Raw genomic sequence first — 25,533 nt, 5'->3', positions numbered from 1 at the left:
CAGCCTATTTCGCTGCGCTTTGGCGTGTGGCTTTTTCTGAAGGTGTCATGCATCGCGGTGTCCGGGTCGAATTGCATTGGTAAGTCCGAGGGGGAGAAAAAAGAAAGCCATATTCGAGCATTCTAAGACTACGACCCCTCAAAATGAGAGTTTGTGAGATGAATCCGAATTCGCAAAAATTTTACCGGCGAGTGTTTTTCGGAGCTTTTCGGATTTATCTGAAAACGCGCAGAAGCGTATGTACGAGTGACATCGTAACGTGGACTGTGAGTTAATTTTGATTATCTGGGATCCCTTATAGCGATGTGATGTAATCGGCGCATACCGCGCGAATAATAGACAAACGAACAACCAGTAGCATTCGATATAGTGTCGATCTAATGATCTTACATGACACATTCACCATATTGCAGTAAGGTATGCGTACTCTGCCCATATCACTCAATTTACAGGAGCAGGACGAGCTTGAAGAACTCAAGAACGAATTACAACTGCTAAACATCAAGATCAAGGTAAGCACTGTTGTCTTTTGTCTTGCTTTACATAAACGTGACCATATATATATATATATATATATATATATATATATATATATATATATATATATATATATATAGCGCCAAGACGCTCGTCATTGCTTTTGTTCGTTTTTTTTCTGCATCTCGTGTAATTTGTGCGTGCTAACGTATGGCAATTAATTTTTTTGCAAAAGCTGAGGACAAATGTTGGCAACATTTTCAAGTCAAGCGAATATCGATCAATCGACGTAAGCAGTGCTGAGCGTTTTGGACCTTGACGAGCGTTCTGTGTATTACCATGACATTTTGGCAACATCCCTCTGGTTTTCTTGTGCAGATCTCTGCAGTTGGGATTCATCGCGAAAATTATTGAATTGGTTTAAATTAAATCAATGAGTTCAATTTACTGTCAGCATTGTGTAGTTAGGTGCTGCCATCTTCAATCGTGTTTTCGGATTATTTACTTGTGTATACATATGCATGCGAAGAATCCGCAGTAAAATTACGTTTAAGCGCCCTTTGTCTGTTCAAGACGTGCTTAGCTTTCAAAACTTACTCGTGGGCAGTGACTTACTGTTCTGTTTTCTCTGAACAGTACTTTATGTACAGTGCTCAGCGATTGAAACGTGATACTCCGACAACATGGCGGCCGGCGAATTTTGCGCTACCGGAGATCGCTGGGTGATCGCTGAGGAGGCCGAATGCAGAGACAATACATCAAAAAGGTTCTCGCTTTCATGTGACACAAGAATGTGTCATCTCAGTGTCACCAGTGCCCACCGGTGGCGCAAGGATGCACAGGCCGCCATGTTGTCCGGGTATAGCGTTTCAATCGCTGTGCACTGTACATCGTGAAAGTGAGGTGTGCAGACACGGACACGAGAGAAGACAAACGGACAACACTAACGCCGACTATATCAACGCCATGAAGGGCGCACTGAGGCGGCAAAAAAGAAAGCGTAGAAACAAAACTTACCTGCGCATGCTCAGGTATGGTGGCGCCACCTGTCAATCAGGCACACGTGCGAGCAGACGCGAGAGATAACTGTGTAGGCGTGACATTTCTTCTTTATGCAACTTAATCGAAGGCTGGGTGGCACATGCGCTTCCGCTATACTATTGAAAAGCCAGGCCTCGAACCTTAGAAGCGTTTCTTCGGGTATAAAGCAGCACATTCACCGAAATTTGGCGTGCGTTTACAGTCTCGACAGTGCAAAGAAAGATTAGATGGCGATGTGCTCCGGTTAACGACCTCTTATTTTCCAGCAATCTCTGATTAACACAACGGCCTGTCTGCCCTACGTAGAAACGGCCGTAACTAAAAGGAACGCTATATGCTACACCAGTACGGCAGTCCGTGATTTTTTTCGTGCGTTTGTTTTACGAAGCAAATGCCTGTCCTCCTTTTGTCTTTTTACCTGCTCATTCTTTCTCTGCACGGCGGGACAAATCTTACCTAGCTTACTGGCAGCCGTAAGAACAACGTTAACACCGTACCTACGAGTACTTCCTACTTTCTTTAGCCTGTGCGACAAGGAATGAATGTATGGAATACCTAGAAGTCGTTTTTTGTTATTATTGCTTTCTGCGACCATGTTCTAGCTTGACGAAATGGTGGACGTTTTTAAGCGTTCAACGACAGTAGCTACTGCAACGCGAGAATTATCTTTATTATGATTAGTAGTTGTAATGGTAGCAGTAATATCATTATCGTTATTATATGCTTACCTGCTTCGAATCCCACGTAAGATCACCTCGTAGCAGACCTTTCGACGTTCCAGCTTATTTTTATTGATCTTGACATTTTTCATACGTCGCTATCATTGTTTGCTACCGAGCTTCGGATCGTGTTGTATGTTAGTAACCTTCCCGCATTGTTCAAGTCGATATATTTCTCCTTTTTCTTCTGAAGTTACTTTGGGGCGTTTTGGGAATGTAAACTGTTCTTTTTTATAGTAGAATTTTATATTTAATGTGTTTGCATTCTCGTATTATACGCATTATACCAATTCTTTCTTTTTCTTATCTTTTGCCAACTTTTTTAAAGTTAGCATGTGAAACAATTTTTAACCATTTTTTCTTAAACTTAATTTTTGTTTTTTACTCTATAACACGCACCAGCATTCAACCTTTGAAGTTGTTCCTGGGCGCGTTAAATAAGCACTTGATTGATTAATTCATTAATTCATTGTAATATGACGGCAATGTCGCCGCAGCTTCGTCACGTCACGCTGTGCACGTTGTGGCGGGTGGCTTATGTTATCTGCAGACTTGATGACGAGAGCACGGAGAGAGTTCTGAGTCCAAAGGGGGGCTGCACGCACTTTCGCTGAAGCCACGGGACTGGAAAGCGGGCCTGACGGCGGCTGTGAGAGGGAGACCGCGCTCGAAAGGAGACAACCATAGCGAGTGACGTCACGATCCCATTTGGGCTTCCGTTTACATAAAGCCCTTTCCCCGCGACTGCACAGCCGGCGAGAACTCGGTCGGGGAGGCGTATTCAAGTCTAAACAACCGTAGGACAAACAAAGGATGGCTGGGGTGAAAGCACGAGTGCATGTAGGATAGGCAGAAAATAACCTCACGAGGCCGAAGACGCGGTAGAATAAAAATAAAATAAAAATGGAACTGGAGCTTTCGCCACTAGCTTTACGACGCGTTCAGAGGCTGACTTTCGAGGAGATTCGTTTTTAACGGCGCGAGGCTGGAGCTTGAGGCAATGTTGAAATCAAGGCGATGATAGGTATACTCTAATCAGGAATGGATGATGACCAACGGTGAAGATGGACATCGACCACAGCGCCTTTGGTGTAAACAAGACGCATGTAATGGAGCCGAAACATCTCATTTTTATTTCATTATTTCTTCGTTTTCTCTTCATTTTTTGTGTGTTTGTAGCCAGCGTTATACTTTTATACTTTCGACACTTAGGCAGTGTCATTGGCAGATGTGTCGACAGCGCAAAATATACAGGTACGCGAAGTATGCTTTCTGATAGTGATAAGAAAATTTTCATTTATGAAGCACGACGTTATCAGCCTGCTGTTCAAAGTGGGCAGGGGGTGGGAGCAGAGAATATATGTATTTTTTTTTTATACTCGACAATACAGCGCACAAAACTGAAGAGCGCGAGCTTGGACGACACTTTCGTATTCTGCAATCAGCTGTCCGTGAGGCTGTGACATCACTGTGTGTGTGACGTCATACACACGCACACAAAAAATATCTACGCTGTTTTCTAGATCAAATTAGAGCAAGCATTAACGTCGTTGACGTCGCAATATTGGCGAAAAGGGAGTCGAGAATATAAAAAATAAAACAAGAAAGAAAAGTGACCTATGTAAGTTTCACCCTCTTCTACCTTTTCATTTCCTTCCTGTAGTTATTAATACCTGCGCTCTTTCTACAACATCCCGATTCATTGCTTATGTATGCCCCATCATGGGCATGTGCCATGCTTGAAGGGATACGGAGATTATATTTCCGGCAACTCATTTTATTTTGTCCGCCTTAATGAAGCTCCTAGAAACCCTAGATGGTGACAAGCCGCGGCGCGTCGTAAAATATTTGGTACAGTAGCTGTTCCACAGTCGGTTTCGTTTCTCAGGAGGACACGTTGTCGTGACCGAGTGAGTGTCAATACATCGAAATGTCCTGCTCCCCCGTATCCTCCCCGAAATAAAATGAAACTAGCTGTAGAAAAAGAGCTGCGAATGTTGTCTTTTCTTGTGTGTCTTCACCGTGTCCGTGTCAGTGTGCTGCTTCACCAGCAGGCTCGTTATGACTCTTTCTAGGATTTAGCTGTCTCGGACTTTCACCTAGCGCAAGAAATAAATAGTCGAAAATATAATCTCGGTACCTCTTTAAGGATCATCTCCAACCTGGAGTTTGGACAACAAGAACAAAAATCTCAGAATTTGCCTTTATTGTTCCTGCAATAATTATGCATGATCACAGGAAGGACAACAGGCGGCCGCGGACAAGACCTTCCAGGAAGTGCTCAAGGACATTGAGAAAGAGGCGAAGTTCCGGATCAAGCAACGTCGTATCCTCAAGGGACACATCTCCAAAGTGACCACGGCACATTTCTGCGGGGACAGCAAGTACGCCTAAAGTGTAGTATCGTGTCAACGCACTAGTCTTATTGCAATATGTAGTGTAAACGCATGTTGCATGTGTGACGGGCGGTACTCGAACGGGACAGTTGCCTCAAGTTAGTCGTAACGCCAGGCCTGTGTGATGCCGGCCTTATACACACTATAGACTGCCATGGACGTTCCTTGTAAAGTGCATATATATTGCTACAGACTCCAGGCTGATCTGTATTCATATAGCCTTGTTCTTTCGTAGATCTAAAGACTAAAGAGCGTACTAAAGTCAGTAACATTGCGACTTCTATTGGCCCAGTTGTGAATCACAGACTCTTTAGGTGGGTTGTTTACAAAAAATGAAGAATTGACGCAAAATGTAAGATCTATGAGATGCTTATAGACAGCGGAGAAACTGTCATTCAGAAATAAACTGGAGACACGCTTTCTGAAAAAAAAAAAAACGAATCCCTGAAATTTATGTACACCCGTTAGAAAAAGTATACGAACCACAGGGTCGCCCAACAAACATAATTTCTTCGTAATTAACACGCACAAACGGAAACTGACAAGTGCACTATAAAATTCGTACCGCGAAGTTTGCCCTGCACTGTTTCATTTCAAGTTGCATTCACAGACAGAGGGGAAAATGAGTTTTACCGCGCAATCCCTGGTCCGTATAGTTTTGCTCATGGGTGTACCTACATCGAACCTCTGCTAAATTCCGCTTCACACAGTTTATACTTTCTTCAGCCCATTGTTCCTTTCCACGCACGATTTGACGATTTTCATAACCCCGCATAGTTAAACACCTACCTCCAATAAACGGGTCTCCGACTATCTCCACTCAAATCGGAGCATGCTCCTCTACCGCCCGCGCCGCCGGCCCAAACCTACCGGCGAATCGCGCCAGTGGGACGAAGTAATCCTGCATATCGCAAGACGGCTCCTGTATTCCCCGAGTCCCGAATATACGCATCCTCGGCATGCACATAGCAGCCAACAGGACGAACACAGAAGCTACCCGCAAAGATCGAAGGCAAGGTTACAGCGGCTACCCGCCTGATCAAGCGCATTACTCGCATTGTTCGTGAATGTAAGATCTGGTGCCGTGTCTTTTGAAACACTATTACTGATGCGTGTGGGAAGATCTGACTGTGCAAGTTGGTATAGGTCGGACCTTTCCACTAGGTCCGCTAGCATTATTCCTTTGGAGTTCTCTTTGCTATAGCCCCAGTTAGCGTGCTGTGCATTAACGTCTCCCAGAAATATAAGTTTGTCCTTTCCTTTAAGAAGGTCCAATGAGTGCACTAGTATATTCTCGAAGTTGGCGTGTTTCTCTGGGGGAGGGCTATACACGCTGATTATTACCGTTTCCGGTCGGCAGCGTTTTCGAGGCCAGACCGGGCTTACGTGATGCTGGATGGGCTCGTTCCCTGCATAGCTAATGTTCGGCGCCAGATCCTTATTTGCGAAGGTCGCTATTTGTGGGTACTCCGGGTTCTTGTAGCACACGTAGCCCTTCAGATTTACCTAGTGTTTGCCTACCTCCTGTACGCATATAATATCGGGAGGGACTGGGGACGATTCAATTAATTTTGTGACATTTGTAAGCTTTTCCCGCAGTGAGCAGCAATTCACGGCCACATTTCCACTTGTTCGGTCTGTTTACTATTGCTGCGTCTAGCCATGATTGGTGCTCCCGTAATCTGGTCCTACTTCTTTCGGTTGTCTGGTGGGAGCACCCAGGCTTTCAGTAGTTCTGTCACGAGGGTTCAGCGTCTGACTCAGGTTGCTGATGGTGCGTTCCATTTGTCCTAGTATGGCAAAGACAAGCTGCATATGCGGTACTATAGTATAAGTACGCCAGCGACATTTTTTGTGGTTGCTGCGTTGTCATGGACTGCACAATGGGTCTGTTCGCCAGGCCTGGCGTGTTGCTCGATCGTTTTAAAAGTAGTGCCTCGAGACGCGCCATCCTGAACTTAACCTCCTCTAATTCTGTTTTGAGTTGTCTGTTCTCGTCTACTGCAACAGAACTGCTTGTTGGCCTAGTTGATGCTTGCTAAAAGACATGTTTTTTGCCGCAAGATAAAACACACACTAAAGGAAGACGCATAGTATTAAATCAGTTGGAACGCGATGAAATCAGTGAAACTAAATCAGTTGGAAGTGCCGTCCGTGTTGTCTTCTATGTATCCTCCTTTTGTGTGTGTTTTAACTTGCGGCAGAAAATATGTCGTCTATACTGCCCTGCTGTATTCAGGGTGTTGCGTGATCGGTGGTGTAACAGGTGTATGTTTGGCAGTGGGAGATACGACTTGCGCCCACAGCTTACCTGATTTGCATGTGGCTTGCTCTGTGCCAGAGGTGCCTCAGGTAACTTGGTTCTCGGATGCGCTTTCGCCTTCGTGTTATCCTGTCTCGTTGGTCTTGGCCGCAACGTGAACCTTCGATGCTGCTGCCCCGGTTGCCTGTGCTCCGTGCGGTTGCTCGATGGTGTGTGGGTCCTTGAGCGGCTCCTGTGGGTCGCACCTCGTCCGTAGACCCATTCCGATTCTTAGTCCTCTGAGGACAACGAGCGAGGGGCTGGCTTGTGTGGTTTCTTGGGTGGTTTTGCTGCCTGGTATCGTACAGGCTTGAGGCGTTTCGGGCCACTGCGGTCTCTAGTTAGATGGTCCCCAGATTGCGCATGTCGAGCTGTGGGTAACTTCTCGGTTGCGTACTCCGCAGGTACGGCACGTCGGCAAATCTGGTTGCGGGCACACGTCGGTGCAGTGGCCAACTGCCCCACATGCTCGGCAGGATTGGACCGTGTTACGAAAAGGAATAAACTCCTTCTCACCTCCTCTGTAGTAAATGTATCTCGGTAGGACGTCCCCGAAGAAAGTAAGGACAGCACTCTGAGAGTCTCCCAACATCCGGGCCTCTATAAGCTCGACGCCCTGGGTGTGAAAACGGATGCCCGCTTTGAGAGTCTCAGACGGAGTGTGCGACTCTATACCGTAGATAACACCTTTTCTGGTTCCTTCGCCTGGCGTGACGTAGACATTGACTGGGTGCGGTCTTCCCTTGATCTTCAAAGACGTGACGCCTCTTATAGCCATTCCGATGGTCCTATCCGGGGTGGACACTAGTACTATATTGGAACCCGACCGGTGTTGCGTTTCGCCTGCGACGCGCGGTTTTGCCGGCGCGACTGCGGCGGGGCGGCAGACATTTTGGCCCGTTCGGCGTCGCCGCAACGCTCCCCGCCAGGCGTTTCCAGGCGTTTCCAGGCGCGACTGCGGCGGGGCGGCAGACATTTTGGCCCGTTCGGCGTCGCCGCAACGCTCCCCGCCAGGCGTTTCCAGGCGTTTCCAGGCATGTTCCGATGCCACGTGTCTTCATGTGCGTGTGTGAGTGTATGTGCCATTGTGCCCGAACGGCGGCGATGCGACAGCAGGGGGTCACCCTCTCCTTCCAGTCATTGTGCCCGACCAGAGGCGCTACGAGAGCCGAAGTTACCTTCTCCTCCCAGTCTTTGTGCCCGACCGGCGGCGCTACGACAGTGTGCGTCACCATTAGCCCATTGTACAATCACGTGCTCGTCTATTGAGGGGTTCCTTCTTGCCCTCAACTGCGAGAGTATAAAAACAGCTGCCCCCGGACGCCAAAGGGAGGGCTCCGATTTCTTCTGTTGAGCAAAGTGCTCTCCCGTCTCTCTACTTCGGTCAACCTGACCGCCAACTCTTTGCGATGTTAAAATAAACAAGTTGTTTTGTTGTTACCAGTCGACTCATGCTTTGCCGGGACCTTCGGATGCTTCCAGTTGTACCCCAGGCCGCCAGGCCAACGCTACCCTTGGGGCTTGCGACCCAGGTACAACCACGGGCGTCAGCGCCGAGTTCCCAACAGATCGTACCATCGGTGCGATCAAAACACCGGATGCGGAGAATGAACTGGTCCCACCTGATTTTTCCGTGGCAGCTAGGCATCCACTATTGCGTCGGAAAGCTCTTGGCTGGTCACCTTCCTCAGTGGCTGTCCCTGGTGAGGTCGAAAGACCACTTTCAGATCGTCCTTGGGTATACGGGTGGGTGCCTGCGTCTCGTGGGCCGACCACGGCGTTTTGGCTGGTTCTCCCCTGTATGCATGCTGTCCGCCGAGAAGTCCCCTCTTCGCCTTTGCCTGTTTCTTCCGTGCTCTGAGCGATCGGGATATCTGCCAACCCTCCTCTGCGTGGGTCAGCCTCCGTTTGGGTGAGAAAATGCTCGTTGGCGTGCGCAGACGCAATGGTGCAATTCCCGGGCGGTCGTTGATCGCCCCGGTTTTGGGCGGCAAAGTCCACAACCTCTTCGTTCGAAACCAGTGCGGGTTGTTGAGCATTGGATGCGATTGCGGAGTCGAGGTCATAGCCGTCGCGGTAACTGCGGCGAGGTCGTGCTTAGCTTCTTCGGGCGCGCGTCTCTCGGCGTCGCCGCCGCTCCCCTACTCGAGGGGGCGGAGGTGTCACATGGGCGAAGTGACAAATGGCCGTGAAATGGTGGAAAAATGGCCCGCTTTCGGTGAAAATTGTGCCCATCGATACCGGAGCACTTCCCCTTCGAGCAGGCGACAATTTCCAGACAGTTTCAGGGGATGAACCACCCGAAAATTGAGATCATGCGGAGGTCGATGTGCACGCGTCTGCGCTAGTCGGCGTCTATAGGAGCGTCCCCTGGATGCTTAGAGAGCCTCGCAACTTGAACGCATGTCCCTGACAGCCACGGTTCGTACATCCTGCAGAAGCTCGACTTCACTTACCACATCCAACACAATCAGAAACAGGAAATTCCGCTGATCGTCGCCCGTATACCTCGAAACATGCACCCCGAACACAACGGGGGCCGACGCCAGGCCCATGCCAAGGCACTGCTGCGCTTCTTTGGTGGGAAGAGGACTACGCGCTTCGTGGACGTGGCAGAGTACACACGAGGGCACCGGTACACGGCGGCAGTCGTGGACGTCTCCCGGATTACGCACGCGTGTAGTTGTAAGCACGGAATACCCAGAAACAGTGGAAGAGGTTGCGATTGCGCTTGTGCTTACCGACCCTAAAGCCCCTCCATACACGTTTCCGCCGACCAGGTTAAGTACCGCCAACCTGCCCTCCTCCTCCACGCTCCTCTCCCACTCACCCCCTTAGCTTCCGGCGTCAAGCGGAACTTACGTAGCTGCAGCTTCCTGTTCCGAGTGGAAGTGACACTTTGCTTTTTAGCGTTGATTAGTTTCGCGCCGCTGGAGAGGCTTTACTTGCACGAGTTGCGGTTGAAACTGTGAATGCGATTCCATCCAAGAACCACCGCCTACTGTAACCAGCGATCTGCTCGTGTTCGCTGCTTCGCGTCAACCTGCGACGGGTTGTGGCACGAGCAACAACATACAGTGGAATGTAGTGCCTGGGCGCTTGGAGACCACTGCCGTTTTTCGTGCATTTGGACAACAGTGACCGCGAACTACTACTTCAGCGGAATACAACAGGTTGACCCCTTTGCCTTCTTCTTATGGTGACTGCCACAGCTCTGCTAATCACGCGCGGGCGTCTCACCATCGTCTAACAGCAGTCAAAGCGGAAATTCCCGCAGCGCAACTCCAGGAAGCGGAAACGCCGGAACCGGAAATTTTTAAACCGGAAATGCCGGAACCGGAAATACCGGAACCGGATTTGGTGTGAGGGAAAAAGGCTGCGCACAACAAAGGTTGTCGCTACTTAAGAAAGCGGCGGTGGCGCGTAGATGCAGGGGCTTTAACCGACCCCACCCTTCCTTTCCCGTTACCCCTTCTGCGAGGTAGCTCTTATAGCGACTCACAATCCGCAGTTCGTAACTACGCGCGGGGCGCATTTCCTCCGAAGCTCTCCGGAGCCTAAGGAAAGCTGGTCGACAGCACTTCGATAGCACCGCGATCATGTGGTTCCCAGCGCACGTCGCCCCCACCGACGAGGGCTCCCCTAACTAGAACGAGGTAACACACCACTCTGTGCTAGAAATGACCCGCCGCGCAGTCGGAGACCCCCTTTTCGAGTTCGGACCTCGTGGTGCGAAGCACATGAGAACGCTTAGTCAGATATGACGACATCACCAAGCACAACCAGCTACGCAGGCGGTTACTGCCCCCACTTCACCCCAAACTGAAACGTCACCAGGCAGTCTTCTGACGACGACTGCAGACACAAACCTTCCGCAGTCCGGTGCGATTGCGGAACATTTTCCCCGCGAACACCCGAGTGCTCTTTGCAAGTTATGTCAGGCAACTAGAGCGACGCTCTCGCACATGTTGTGGGAGTGTCCTGTTATAGTAGTATAGCGAAAATGACAGTAGCTCCAGAGGCTCTTGCGTCGAAGTGGGCCGCCGCTCTGTGCAGCTCCAACCTCAAGGCACAAGAGTGGGCAGTCCAGCGGGTCCGAGAGGTGGCGACGAGGCAAGGCCTCGAAGTCCCCTCATGGAAAACCTGAGCCCGGGTTGTTAAACTCTGCCGGATTTTCAATAAAGTTGTTTCCATCCATAGCTAGTCAAACATATTTTTAAGCATTTGCACAAATTTTCCACAGCTAAAAATGTCCACCCCCATTCTCCTTTCACCGGTCGCTTCCAATTTGAATAGCGGAACACTCGCCTGAAGTGACTTGTAATAAAAGGCCCGCGCGTGATGCTTCCCTTACGCAGTCTATAGACTGTCATACCACTGCAAACATATAAACAGTGTTTGAGATTTTTTCGGTTTTCGTACATTCCGCAAACTTGCGCGGTAAGGAGCGTCAACTATAAACCATGCACCTTAGCTGGGTGCGTTTACTCTTTGCTTAATTCCCGACTGCACAAACTTGTCGATGAAGAAGCGCGAAAACCCGCCGTGGTTGCTCAGTGGCTATGGTGTTGGGCTGCTGAGCACGAGGTCGCGGGATCGAATCCCGGCCACAGCGGCCGCATTTCGATGGGGGCGAAATGCGAAAACACCCGTGTGCTTAGATTTAGGTGCACGTTAAAGAACCCCAGGTGGTCAAAATTTCCGGAGTCCTCCACTACGGCGTGCCTCATAATCAGAAAGTGGTTTTGGCACGTAAAACCCCAAATATTATTATTATTAAGAAGCGCGAAAGCCGTGTGTGCGCGTTGTTTTCTTTTATTGCGATAGCAATTACATGGATACTCCCAACGAACTTTTGCCGTCGTCGTCGCCGTAAGGTTCCGCGTATAAATAGGCATATGTATGCTATATGCAATTATCCATGCCGTATTCAGAATTTTGCGAATGGCAGCCCGCAGACAAATGCCGCGAAACGTAACATTCACAATGTGTGCCGTTTACCTTAAATCTTCGCGCGCTATTAAATATCAAAAGTAGAGAACAATATCAGTGATCAAACTTGAAAGTGGCGTCATTTTACTGGCGCGGCTCCTTACGGCCAGCGTAGTGGCGCCTGCGCGCTGTCACTACACAGGCCCTACACGGCGCGTTTAAAGCTTTCAAATGTGCCAGAAATTTAGTCGCGCCCGCGTTGCTCGCGTCCGCGTTAGTCAGTGCTTCAACCTTCGGGCGAAACCGCCAATTTGTTATTGAAAAACAAATTTGTTTGCGACTGCTTTTCCGCGACTGCCCGACCTTTCAGTCATGCGAGTCGCGACAGAGTGCAGCTCACACCGCATGGCGTGTGACAAGCTCGCTGCGGGCAGCCCGCTTTGCTCAATGGCGCACAGAGAAAGCACGCGGGAGACACGGTAACGCTCCGCCGCGCGCGCATGCCGACTCACGCGCGTCTCGCCCGAGGTGCGCTGCGAAGTCGACGTACATGAAACAGCAGCGACAAGAACCAGGCGGCGATGCGGTATGGCCCACGGTGGTAACGGGCGCTTGACACGAGCGAGAATAAATGCCACTTACATATCAAAAAGTCCACGAACAGGTCTCCTCTATTATCATTCCCTTCCCATAAATACACTAAAGAAAGGGCGCAGTACTAATCCGTCTATCACAGGCACTTACGCTAGACAACGATGCTACCCGACATATGACATTGAGAGCAGACCGGATAAGTCGGTGTGTCAGGTATGTGGCAGAACACGATCCGTGCACACATCCGAATTCGTTTAGAACATACTCCCCCCTCCTATACCCGCCGTATACAGCTGAGTGAGCTCGACTGCACCATGGCATGAGCTACTCTCGTCACTGCTGGTGGCACACACGCCAAAGGTTCCACACGAAACTGGACTCGGCACTATGACTGGGCGACCCAGCTGGACTCGTAAAGCGGCGGCTCGTTTAAAGCGAGCCGTTTAAAAATAGTTTTTCTCTTGCTCTAGTTATATATATATATATATATATATATATATATATATATAGGAGGGCAAGTTCTTGAACATGAGTAGTGCGAACGAAATAATGCAAAGCATGCAGGCAGCCACGAGCGCTACTATGCCAGCTGATTTTAATTGTTGCAGCTTTATCAGCACTACTTCACTTCACGTGCGCATAAATACATTATGCAAAAAAGGTGAGGTGGGCAGACAGGACACAAGAGAAGCGGACAACACGAACGCCGACTATCACCTGAAAGGAGCACTGAGGCGAAAAAAGAAAGAAGACACAAAACTCATCTCCGCAAGCTCTGGAATGGTATCACCACGTGTCAGTCGGTTAGATGTGCCGGTCTACGTGAGAGATAGCTATTAAGGCACTTAATCTCTTCCTTATGTAAAGTAATCGAAGGTTGACTCACGCGCGCACTTCCACCATTGTAGATATGCCAAGCCTCTACCATAAGACACGTACCTTCATTCTTGTGTCTGTACAATATCGCGCATTCATCTAACTCTGGCGTGCAGTTACAATCTTGGCAATGAAGGGAAAGATTAGAAGCTGATCCACCTGTTAACGACCTTTTATATTCCATTAGCCTCTTATTGATACACCGCCCCGTTTACCATACGTAGAACCGGTCACAGTTGAGTACTAGAAGATTAGAAAGGTGAGGCCTTACTTATAATGAATCCTTACCAACCAGCTCAGCTTTCTGTCGTTCTAAGCTTAATTTCTAGTACTCAAATAATGAATCCTTACCAACTAGCTCAGCTTTCTGTCGTTCTAAGCTTCAATTCTAGTACTCAAATAATGAATCCTTACCAACTAGCTCAGCTTTCTGTCGTTATACGCATGAATACCACGCACAAGAGACTTCGACACAGCAACAATCCGAGGAACAAATTTGACATCAATCATTTACACCACCGCATGCATGAAACGAAAGTCGTTTTCTTTGTCGTGTAAAACCACAGACGCTTCTCTAATACATGTCTTATCTCCTCAATCTCCCTGATAAAATATGTATTCTCGAACGATTTGCGGACCATGGCGTTCCTGATTTTGCTTAATATTATCATATTGTTTCTTAACAAAACAGACATTCATAGCATAGTTGGGCCCGAGCTAAACTCCGACGCGGCCTATTCAAATACATGTAAAACACAAAAACGTTTTTCTGAGATAACCCCTGGACAGATTTTAATGAAATTTGTTGCATTTGAGAGAGAAAGTTAAATTCTAATAACTATTGGAAGCTAAATTTTGATTTAGGGCCTGAAATGTTTAAAAAAGGTTTTCAAAAATTCGGAAGTTAGAAAAAAATAGAAGCACGAAGTTTACAACTTCATAGCTCTACGTCAAGAACAGATATCAGGGTTCTGTAAACGGCATCCACTAGATCATTCAAAGTGGACAAATTCGGTATATCAATTTATATCTTACATGAATTTGTTACGTTGCCTACAAGGGTTCTGCAAAAGTTGTATTTCCATATTACTGAATTTTGTGAGATTCATGTGTAACACATCAATTTTGTCCGCTTTAGATGTACTGTCATATGCAATTCACAGAATTGTGCTATCATTTTTCCTTGCTGAGTTACAGCGTTATAAATATGATAGTTTCGTTTTCTGAAAATTTTTAATTTCTGCCATTTTTTTTCATTGACGACCTAAATCAAAAATTCGAAACCAAAAGTCACTAGATTTTAAGTTTTTTTTCTTTTAAATGCAACCAACCTCGCCAAATTTGGTTCAGCGGTTGCCGAGAAACGACGAATTCTCCTTTTACATGTATTTAGATAAGAGCACCCGAGCTAAAGCTTCCTCTTAAGAGGAAGCTTTAGCTCGGGTGCTCTATTTTTTTTTCTCAGTATCTTGGTCATGTATGCTTGTTATTCAAAATAAATACTCAGTTGGAAGTCAGCGCTTGACTTCGTCGTTCTTTCTGTCCCCTTGTCTGTGTACGCGCTGTAAGTCCCGTTTGCATATTATGAGTGCGGATGGTAGGAAGGGAAATTTAACTACCGAAAAGGTGATGAAGTCACAGATGAAGTCGTGTTCGTAAACCACGAGTACATTCCGAAACAAGCCTACGCGTTACTTCCTTCGCCAATAATCAGCGACTTCGCTAATCTGAAAACTTTAGGGACGATTCAAACATTGATAAGCTGATGAAGTAAGGGACAACTGATATGTTTAGGCGGACGACACACATCAGAAACATATCTCTGCATAGAAACAGGCCACGGCTGACGTAAGGTTTTATTTGCCTGCAAAAGCCCGTCCTGTGTTTCTGCGGCCGTGCGGACTACGAGTGGAAGGTGAGAGAGCGGATAACTGTTGCAACACTGAGTTGCGACACTGAGAAGAGAAATACAGCGGCAGGAAATGGGAGGCGTTGTCACTTAAAGGGATCAAAACAGTGGACGGCACACGCTTTTTGCGAGTGTCATCCACTGCATGTCGTGTGTCTTCCTGACGCTGTATTCCAGCCAGCCAATACTCCTAAAAGAATATTAATCGCTTAATTATGGTCCACACTACCCATCCCCCTTCTTTTTGCGGTTGCAAGACACCGTTTCGTAATTACTCCTTTCCGCAATGAATTAGATTACAATGGGCAAAGCAGTGAGATGCTGTAATTAAAAGGTCACGTGAAACTTCACAGAAATGAGGCCTATAGCTGACACATATCTTAAACTGGGGCGCATGTACCGCATATCCACTGTGATAATGACCTCAATTTCTCAATTATATATGCTTTCAAAAAGAACGCGTGGTAAGCCCACCGCATCATATCGACTTCTGTTGACAGCGCGAAAAACGGAAGCGACTTCGACAAGATGAAAGGGCAACATCCGAGTGGCCGAATAGGAACGCGCCGTTGAAACATACCAATTAAAAAAAAAAGGGGGGGGGGAGGGGGGGAAAGCGACATAATAACCGTGACAATAACTTTGTTTCTAAAGCCCGAACTTCGTCGTTTGCTCAATATTTCAGGAAGGCGGTGTCGGGATCACTGGACGGCAAACTGATCATCTGGGATGTCTTTACGGGAAACAAAGTAAGTGAAGCATTGCTCAATCCTGCGTCCTTTCATCCCGGATTTCACGACTACTAAGAGCGCGGGATTATTATTGCAAAATTTTGAAACAGCGATAGAGGCACGCGGTGCCGGTCATCAAGACTACGCTCCACGGACCCGGCAAGGCAGATGATCGCCGCCAACCGTGCTGCCAGCGTCATGGACATGTTAAACATGAACGTTTGAGTGCAGTGGGGTCGTGCGGCGACCCAGGGGGCCTGGGAGGTCCCAAATTCCTTTGCAAAATATAAAGTGTTTTTCCTCCTCCTCCTCCTCACATTAGCAGAAAATAATAGCCACAGATAAGCATTTACAGTGCACTTTGCAGGGGCAGAGATACAAGGTGTCTAGAACGTGTCCTCATGCAATGAAAAATAGCGCCTATCCTACATTATGTCTAATTCGGAGCGCGAACTACTAGGTCTAAGTCCAAAGGCACGAGAAGAGACAAAACACAGCGCTGACTTTATCACGGGCACAGCGAGTGGTGTGTCTTCTCTTCTCTTGCCCTTGTCCTAGTAGTTCGCGCTCTGAATTAGCCATGCTTCACCAACACGCGCACTTTTCGCTTCTGACCTGCCCTACAGTGCTCCCTCCCAAGAATTCCTTGCACTGTTATGACAGTTTAGACCTTGCGTAGGGACGCCTTCTCAAAAGAGTTTCTTGGTGGGAAAAAAAGGTATACAATGGCATGAAGATAGAAAGATTACCGTACACAGGGGAAAGAGGAGGAGTACAGAAATATGAAGGAAAGGGAAGGTCACACAGTCAAAAGTGGGCACAAAGGCGAGCCAGTATGTGCATGTTGTTAACAGAAACAGGCACCTATCTCTTAATAAAGAAATGTTACACAGACCAGAACTCTCAATTTTGTGTTTCGATGTGAGCGATCGATTGCTGTACACATTTTCGCATGCCTAAACTACCAAGGACAAAACGCCAGACGTCTGCCGGCATGTTTATATATATGCGTGTGTCGGTGGTGTCTCAGAGTTCTTGGCGCTTTAGTAAAGGCATACAGCAAAACTTTCGTCTGATAAGAGCAGACCACGTGGAAGCTAGGAGTGGCGTGCTAACACTCGGTTGACGCTTATGAGGACGTCTCCTCCGTCTCAAACTGTGTGGGTGGGAGATGAGTTATAAATTAACGTTCAACAGCGCAAGGCTATCGCCTCGTTTCTATTTGAACGTATGGACGCACTCTTAAAAAGTTTTCGTTTATCGAGTAGGCAGCTGGGTACAAGCATGACACATGTTTACCTAAATACGTTATCAAGATGTTCATCATGTATGTCGCCATCTCTAAATGTGCCCACCAATGTTCCTCAAGATAATGAAGTCAAATCGTTCCTACGTATCTGGTTGGTTCTTCGTTTTCCGATTAAGTTTTGTGCGCTTTGCAAAGCTTTCTGAATGCATGTTGATGCCCATGACCTCGTTACCTGTTAGGACGTCAGATCTTGACTCGGGTGGCCAATGGGCTGGATTCCAGTTTTAAACAACAGCATAGTTTCCTTTTCAATTTGCTTTATGATTCGATTGTACGTCAATCACTAAATTTACCCTATATGCATGAATACAACTGGTTGACTCTGCCTATGGGCATATCAATTATACCCTATTCTCACGAATATCACACGTTTTCGTCTTCGTTTAATAGAAATTTCTGGCCTCGGTACGCGCTTCATTATGTTTAGGTGCGTGACATGAGTATAATGCAGTTCTTTCTTCTTTCTTGTTTTTTCTTTACTTCTTTTTTTTTTCCTGTTCGCCGTGCCCGCTGCCACTTCGCCTCGCGCCAGAGCGGCAACTTGGTAATTTCCATTGTGCATTTTGAGTTGTCTTTCTTCTCCTGATGCTGTTTGTGCCGCATCAATGGGGTTACGGCGGCGTACTAATTGCAACCTCGAGCAAGAAGTTAGGCGCTGTTGTGCAAGCACGTCCAGCGAACGGTCTTTGAAGTCGCGTAGTGCATCACCGTGCCATCCATAAAAGCCTATATCATGTTCAATTGTGTCGCGAGCTGTTCGTCCAATAACCACATCGGATTTCACGGATGATGACACCGTTCTCGCCTACAGAAACAAAGACGTCAGCACTCGTGCTTTCCCTTTATGTTGCGACGGCAGTTCGCAGTAACGATGAATAAAACCCTGTGGGCATCTGCTTTTATGCGTTGTTTCTTCTTTGTGGCATTATAATCGTAACATATTTGTTTCTTTTTCTCAAACACCGAAAGTCTCCCGTCGCGTTATATTCGTGCTCGCGTTATTTACGTGCATACAGAGCAACTGTAAAGTGAGATCAATAGAACATTGAGTCCTAGTCCCGTTTCTTATCTCCCCGTGACCTCCTCACGTCGCGGCCAAGCTAACCCTGGGTGCGCCTGCTGTGTTTCTCGCGACGCAGATGCGCGTTATCCCGCTGCGCTCCAGCTGGGTGATGGCGTGTGCTTACGACGAGCAAGGCAATTACGTGGCCGTCGGAGGCATGGACAACATGTGCACCATCTACGACTTGCGTGGCACCAGCGCCAAGGTGCGACGCGAGCTGACCGGTATGGACGGATACTTGTCCAGCGTACGCTTCCTCGGAGACTCGCAGGTCATCACCGGCTCCGGGGATACATGCGTGTGAGTGTGGGCCTTGATTTTGCACGCGGTAGCACACCGTTTCGGACACACGTGTCCGCACGTACCAATTGGGTTTCTTTAAAGCTGGTTTCTCCACAAAAACAGACTTTATAAGGTGAAGCCTGCATCACTAAGTTTGGAAGTATTTATACGTATACATGGCGAATGTACATCTCCGAGCTGGGAGTGGCGCCTGACACCGGCAAAAACGCCGAGAGCTTGTGGGGCCATACTGATCCACGTACAACCAAATTAAGAAGACCCACTAAGCTTCAACATGACACTCCCTCACCAGAACAGGAATTGGTTTCCCTGGTGCAGTATACCACCACCACCACCACCGCCACCGCCACCGCCGCCACCACCGCCACCGCCACCATTATCATTATCATTATCATTATTAATCAGCCTGATTACGCCCACTGCAGGGCAAAGGCCTCTCCCATACTTCTCCAACTACCCCGGTCATGTACTAATTGTGGCCATGTTGTCCCTGCAAACTTCTTAATCTCATCCGCCCACCTAACTTTCTGCCGCCCTCTGCTACGCTTCGCTTCCCTTGGAATCTATTCCGTAACTCTTAATGACCATCGGTTATCTTCCCTCCTGATTACGTGTCCTGCCCATGCCCATGCCCATTTCTTTTTCTTGATTTCAACTAAGATATCATTAACTCGCGTTTGTTCCCTCACCCAATCTGCTCTTTTCTTATCCCTTAACGTTACACCTATCATTCTTCTTTCCATAGCTTGTTGCGTCGTCCTCAATTTAAGTACAACCCTTTTCGTAAGCCTCCAGGTTTCTGCCCCGTACGTGAGTACTGGTAAGACACAGCTGGCGGGGGGTGGGGGGGGGGAGGGGTTATAAACTTTTCTCTTGAGAGATAATGGCAACCTCCTGTTCATGATCTGAGAATGCCTGCCAAATGCACCCCAGCCCATTCTTATTCATCTGATTATTTCAGTCTCATGATCCAGATCCGCAATCACTACCTGTCCTAAGTAGATGTATTCCCTTACCACTTCAAGTGCCTCACTACCTATCGTAAACTGCTGTTCTCTTCCGAGACTGTTAAGCATTACTTTAGTTTTCTGCAGATTAACTTTTAGACTCACCCTTCGGCTTTGCCTCTCCAGGTCAGTGAGCATGCATTGCAGTTGGTCCCCTGAGTTACTAAGCAAGGCAATATCATCAGCGAATCGCAAGTTGCTAAGGTATTCTCCATTAACTTTTATCCCCAATTCTTCCCAATCCAGGTCTCTGAATACCTCCTGCAAACACGCTGTGAATAGCATTGGAGAGATCGTATTTCCCTGCCTGACGCCTTTCTTTATTGGGATTTTGTTGCTTGCTTTATGGAGGACTACGGTGGCTGTGGAGCCGCTATAGATATCTTTCAGTATTTTTACATACGGCTCGTCTACACCCTGATTCCGCAATGCCTCCATGACTGCTGAGGTTTCGACTGAATCAAACGCTTTCTCGTAATCAGTGAAAGCTATATATAAAGGTTGGCTATATTCCGCACATTTTTCTATCACCTGATTTATAGTGTGAATATGGTCTATTGTTGAGTAGCCTTTACGGAATACTGCCTGGTCCTTTGGTTGACGGAAGTCTAAGGTGTTCCTGATTCTATTTGCAATTATCTTAGTAAATAATTTGTAGGCAACGGACAGTAAGCTGATTGGTCTATAATTTTTCAAGTCTTTGCAGTCCCCTTTCTTACGGATTAGGATTATGTTAGCGTTTTTTCCAAGATTCCGCTACGCTCGAAATCATGAGGCATTGCGTATACAGGGTGGCCAGTTTCTCTAGAACAATCTGCCCACCATCCTTCAACAAATCTGCTGTTACCTGATCCTCCCCAGCTGCCTTCCCCCTTTGCATAGCTCCCAAGGCTTTCTTTACTTCTTCCGGCGTTACCTGTGGGATTTCGAATTCCTCTAGACTATTCTCTCTTTCATTATCGTCGTGGGTGCCACTGGTACTGTACAAATCTCTATAGAACTCCTCAGCCACTTGAACTATCTCATCCATATTAGTAATGATATTGCCAGTTTTGTCTCTTAACGCATACATCTGATTCTTGCCAATTCCTAGTTTCTTCTTCACTGCTTTTAGGCTTCCTCCGTTCCTGAGAGCATGTTCAATTCTATCCATATTATACTTCCTTATGTCAGCTGTCTTACGCTTGTTGATTAACTTCGAAAGTTCTGCCAGTTCTATTCTAACTGTAGGGTTAGAGGCTTTCATACATTGGCGCTTCTTGATCAGATCTTTCGTCTCCTGCGATAGCTTACTGGTATCCTGTCTAACGGAGTTACCACCGACTTCTATTGCACACTCCTTAATGATGCCCACAAGATTGTCGTTCATTGCTTCAACACTAAGGTCCTCTTCCTGAGTTAAAGCCGAATACCTGTTCTGTAGCTTGATCTGGAATTACTCTATTTTCCCTCTTACCGCTAACTCATTGATCGGCTTTCTATGTACTAGTTTCTTCCGTTCCCTCCTCAGGTCTAGGCTAATTCGAGTTCTTACCATCCTATGGTCACTGCAGCGCACCTTGCTGAGCACGTCCACATCTTGTATGACGCCAGGGTTAGCGCAGAGTATGAAGTGTATTTCTAGTCTCGCCGTTCGGGCTCCTCCTCGTCCACTTTCGGCTATCCCGCTTGCGGAAGGTATTCATTATCCGCATATTATTCTGTTCCGCAAACTCTACTAATAACTCTCCCCTGCTATTCCTAGTGCCTATGCCATATTCCCCCACTGCCTTGTCTCCAGCCGGCTTCTTGCCTACCTTGGCATTGAAGTCACCCATCAGTATAGTGTATTTTGTTGCTTTACCCATCGCCGATTCCACGTCTTCATAAAAGCTTTCGACTTCCTGGTCATCATGACTGGATGTAGGGGCGTAGACCTGTACTACCTTCAATTTGTACGTCTTATTAAGTTTCACAACAAGACATGCCCCCCTCTCGTTAATGCTATAGGATTCCTGTATGTTACCAGCTATATTCTTATTAATCAGGAATCCGACTCCTAGTTCTCGTCTCTCCGCTAAGCCCCGGTAGCACAGGACGTGCCCGCTTTTCAGCACTGTATATGCTTCTTTTGGCCTCCTAACTTCACTGAGCCCTATTATATCCCATTTACTGCCCTCTAATTCCTCCAATAGCACTGCTAGACTCGCCTCACTAGATAATGTTCTAGCGTTAAACGTTGCCAGGTTCATATTCCAATGGCGGCCTGTCCGGAGCCAGGGATTCTTAGCACCCTCTGCTGCGTCGCAAGTCTGACCACCGCCGTGGTCAGTTGCTTCGCAGCTGCTGGGGACTGAGGGCCGGGGTTTGATCGTTGTGTTCATATAGGAGGTTGTGGCCAAGTACTGCACCAGGGTGGCCAATCCTGCTCTGGTGAGGGAGTGCGTTGCCGGTTCTGGTCACCGGGATCAGGCCACACTCCAGGCCTGTTTATGCAATTTCATCAACACGCGGATATTTTTTTTTCTTTTTTTTAATCCGCTGGAAAACCACGGACCTCTTGCACGCGAGGCGGGTGTTCTACCTCTACGCCACCGGTGCACCTTGCTTGCTTCACCTATTCGGCCACTCCCTCACAAATGACTCATTCGATTAACCAACGGCCCTCAGTCCCCACGAGCTGCGGAGCACCTGACCAAGGCGGCGGTCAGACTTGTAACGCAGCAGAGGGGTGCTAAGAATCTCTGGACCCGGACAGGCTGCCAATGGAGACTGACCTTTGCAACATTTGACAACCGAACCCTGTCGAGTGAAGCTAGCCTAGCAGGACTCTTTAAGGAACTATCAGGCATTGTTTAGGATATTATTGGCCTTAATGAAGTTAGAACTGGTGACGGTTATACAGTGCTGACAAATGGCTACGTCCTTTGCTATAGAGGACTACCAGATAAGAAGCAGTTCGTAGTAGGATTGCTAATCCATAAGTACACAGCGGACAACATGGACTATTTCTACAGCATTAATCAGAGAGTAGCCGTAGTCGTAATCAAACTTAAGAGGTATAGAATAAAGGTAGCATAAACCTACGTTCCAAAATCGAGTCACAATGATGAAGAAATAGAACAGATTTATGAAGATGTTGAATTAGCGATGCGGAGAGTGCAAACTGAGTATACTGTAGTCATGGGCGGCTTCAATGCAAAAGTGATGAAAAAGCAGGCTGGTGAACTAGCAATGGCAACTACGGCATCGATTCTAGGAATGCTAGAGGAGAGATGTTTGTAGAATTCGCAGAAACCCATAAGCTGCGAATAATGAACATCTTCTTCAGGAAGCGTTGGAACAAAAAGTGGACTTGGAAAAGCCATAATCGTGAAAGAAGAAATGAAATTGACTTCATACTTTCTGCTGATCCCAGCATAGTGCAAGATGTAGAAGTGATAGGTAGGGTAAAGTGCAGTGATCATAGGTTAGTGAGGGCTAGTATTCACCTCGATTTGAAGAGAGAAAGAGTAAAATTGGCCAAGAAGAAACAGGTCAATCTAGATGCAGTAAGAGTAAAAGCAGACAAATTCAGGCTGGTACTTGCAAACAAATATGCATCCTTAGAACAGAGACATGAAGATGACATAGAGGTAACGAATGAAACCGTAATTAGGCTGGCTTCAGAGGCAGCAATTGAAGTGGTAGCATGGTACCAAGGCAACCAGTAGGCAAGCTCTCCCAAGTAACTAAGGGCCTAATAAAGAAACGACAAAAAATAAAAGTGTCTAACTCAAGCGATCAGATAGAATTCGCGGAACTGTAAAAACTACTTAACAAGGAGAAAATAAGGGATATTCGAAATTAAACGTGACAAAGAGTGAAGAAACAGTAAAAAGTGGACGCAGCCTGAAATCAGGGAGAAGGAAACTTGGCATCGGAAAAACCAAGATGTATGCGCTGAAATATAAGCCGGATACTATCATCAGCGATCTCGAAGATATAGTAAAAGCAGCGGAATAATTCTATACTGGCTTGTACAATATCCAAAGCAGCCACAATACCTCCATGCGAAGTAGTAATGAGCAGGTTACATAGGTTCCTTCTATAACTAGCGATGAAGTTAGAAGAACCTTGCAAGACATGAAAGGGAGAAGATGGACTGCTAGTCGATTAATCAAAGATGGAGGAGACATAATGCTTGGAAAACAAGTGGCCCTTTATACGAGCTGTCTATCGACTTCAAGGGTCCCAGAGCACTGGAAGAAAGCCAACGTTATACTAATCCACAAAAAGGGAGACGTTAAAGAATTGAAAAATCGTAGGCTCATTAGCTTACTTCCAGTATTATATAAGATATTCACCAAGACAGTCTCCACAAGAATAAGGGCAACACTGCACTTTAGTCAACCAAGGGAACACGCGGGTTTCAGGAGGGGATGCTCTACAATTTATCACAAGTGATGTCATCAATCAGGTAATCGAGAAATCCTCAGAGTACAATCAGTCTCTCTATATGGCTTTCATAGATTACGAAAAGGCATTTCATTCAGTAGAGATACCAGCAGTCATAGAGGCATTACGTAATCAAGAAGTACAGGACGCTTCCGTAAATATCTTGGAAAGTATCTACAGAGATTCCACAGCTATACCTTAATTCTCTACAAGTAGGGATATACTTATAAAGAAAGGGGTCAGACAAGGAGACACAATCTCTCCAATGCTATTCACTGCGTGCTTGCAAGAAGTATTCAAGCTATTAAACTGGGAAGGCTTAGGAGTAAGGATCAATAACGAAAGCTCAGCAACCTTCGATTCGCAAATGACATTGTCCTGCTCAGCAACACTGGGGACGAGCTACAACAAATGATTGAAGACCTTAACAGAGAGAGCATAAGAGTAGGGTTGATGATTAATGTCAGGAGACAAAGATAATGATCCATATCCTGGCAAGGGAGCAAGATTTCAGGATCGCCAGTCAGCCTTTAGAATCGGTGACGGAGCACGTTTACCTAGGTCGATTACTCACAGGTGACCCTGATCATGAGAAGGAAATATACAGAAGAATAAAAATGAGTTGGAGCGCATTCGGAAGACATTGTCAGATCCTGACTGGAAGCTTGCCCTTATCATTAAAAAGAAAAATGTTGCAGCTGCACAGGTCATGTATTGCGTAGGTTAGATTAGGTGGACCATTAGGGTTACAGAATGGGTGCCAAGAGAAGGGAAGCGCAGTCGAGGTCGGCAGATGAGTAGGTGGGGCGATGAAATTAAGAAATTCGCAGCCGCTAGCTGGAATCGGTTGGCGCAGGACAGGGGTAATTGGAGATCGCAGGGAGAGGCCTTATTCCTGCAGTGAACATAATATACGCTGATGATTATGATGGTGAATGTAACCGTAGATATCAATGCAGAAAGTATATTGGCACCGTTATAAAGCATCAATAAATAAAGACACATTAGCCGAGATAGAACCTCGTCGTTTCAGAAAGTGGAGCTGAACCGATCGCACCGTCAGTGACCTGCATGCAGATGTTAGGTGCAGGTGTATAAATGGGTCGACAGTTGTAGCCTTTACACTTCAGTGACTGTAGTAATTTGTAGTTCCGAAGTAGTAGTTTAGCTGCAACTCTTGTCACACGAACAGTGACCTGGGAAATTTTAACAAGTGCGGGGCATGCAAGCGGCTACGTTGCATAAGCGCTTTTAATAAAGTACACTAGCACCTTTGACGTGTTTCATCGGATAAGTCATCCCTTTGCCGAGTGCGAGGTCGCGTTCTCGCGATGCCCTGCTGCGGCGGCAGTGGCGTTCCAACGGGTACATGAAAATCCTTTCAGTCAGTAGTCCCATGTACTGGTTGTTAGCCACCGCTTCAACTCGGAATGGTCTCTGTTTTCTCAACACTTGTTT

At 47.1% G+C, this 25,533-nt stretch overlaps 1 protein-coding gene across 2 annotated transcripts in view; it reads left to right on the top strand.

Moving 5' to 3' along the window:
* LOC142575402 (guanine nucleotide-binding protein subunit beta-2-like) overlaps nucleotides 1-25,533 on the top strand; it is a 45,525-nt gene that overhangs the window by 10,404 nt on the left and 9,588 nt on the right. For both annotated transcript variants that reach the window (XM_075684758.1, XM_075684759.1), the window contains exons 2-5: nucleotides 453-512; nucleotides 4,476-4,621; nucleotides 15,932-15,995; nucleotides 18,426-18,649. In XM_075684758.1, coding sequence (XP_075540873.1) covers nucleotides 453-512; nucleotides 4,476-4,621; nucleotides 15,932-15,995; nucleotides 18,426-18,649 — 494 coding nt within the window. The remainder of the gene's footprint in view (nucleotides 1-452; nucleotides 513-4,475; nucleotides 4,622-15,931; nucleotides 15,996-18,425; nucleotides 18,650-25,533) is intronic.

Source organism: Dermacentor variabilis, chromosome 3 (assembly GCF_050947875.1).
Source record: "Dermacentor variabilis isolate Ectoservices chromosome 3, ASM5094787v1, whole genome shotgun sequence".
NCBI classification, from domain to species: Eukaryota; Metazoa; Arthropoda; class Arachnida; order Ixodida; family Ixodidae; genus Dermacentor; species Dermacentor variabilis.
The sequence above is the reverse complement of the archived record's forward strand: the minus strand, read 5'-3'. Positions and strand labels throughout refer to the sequence as shown.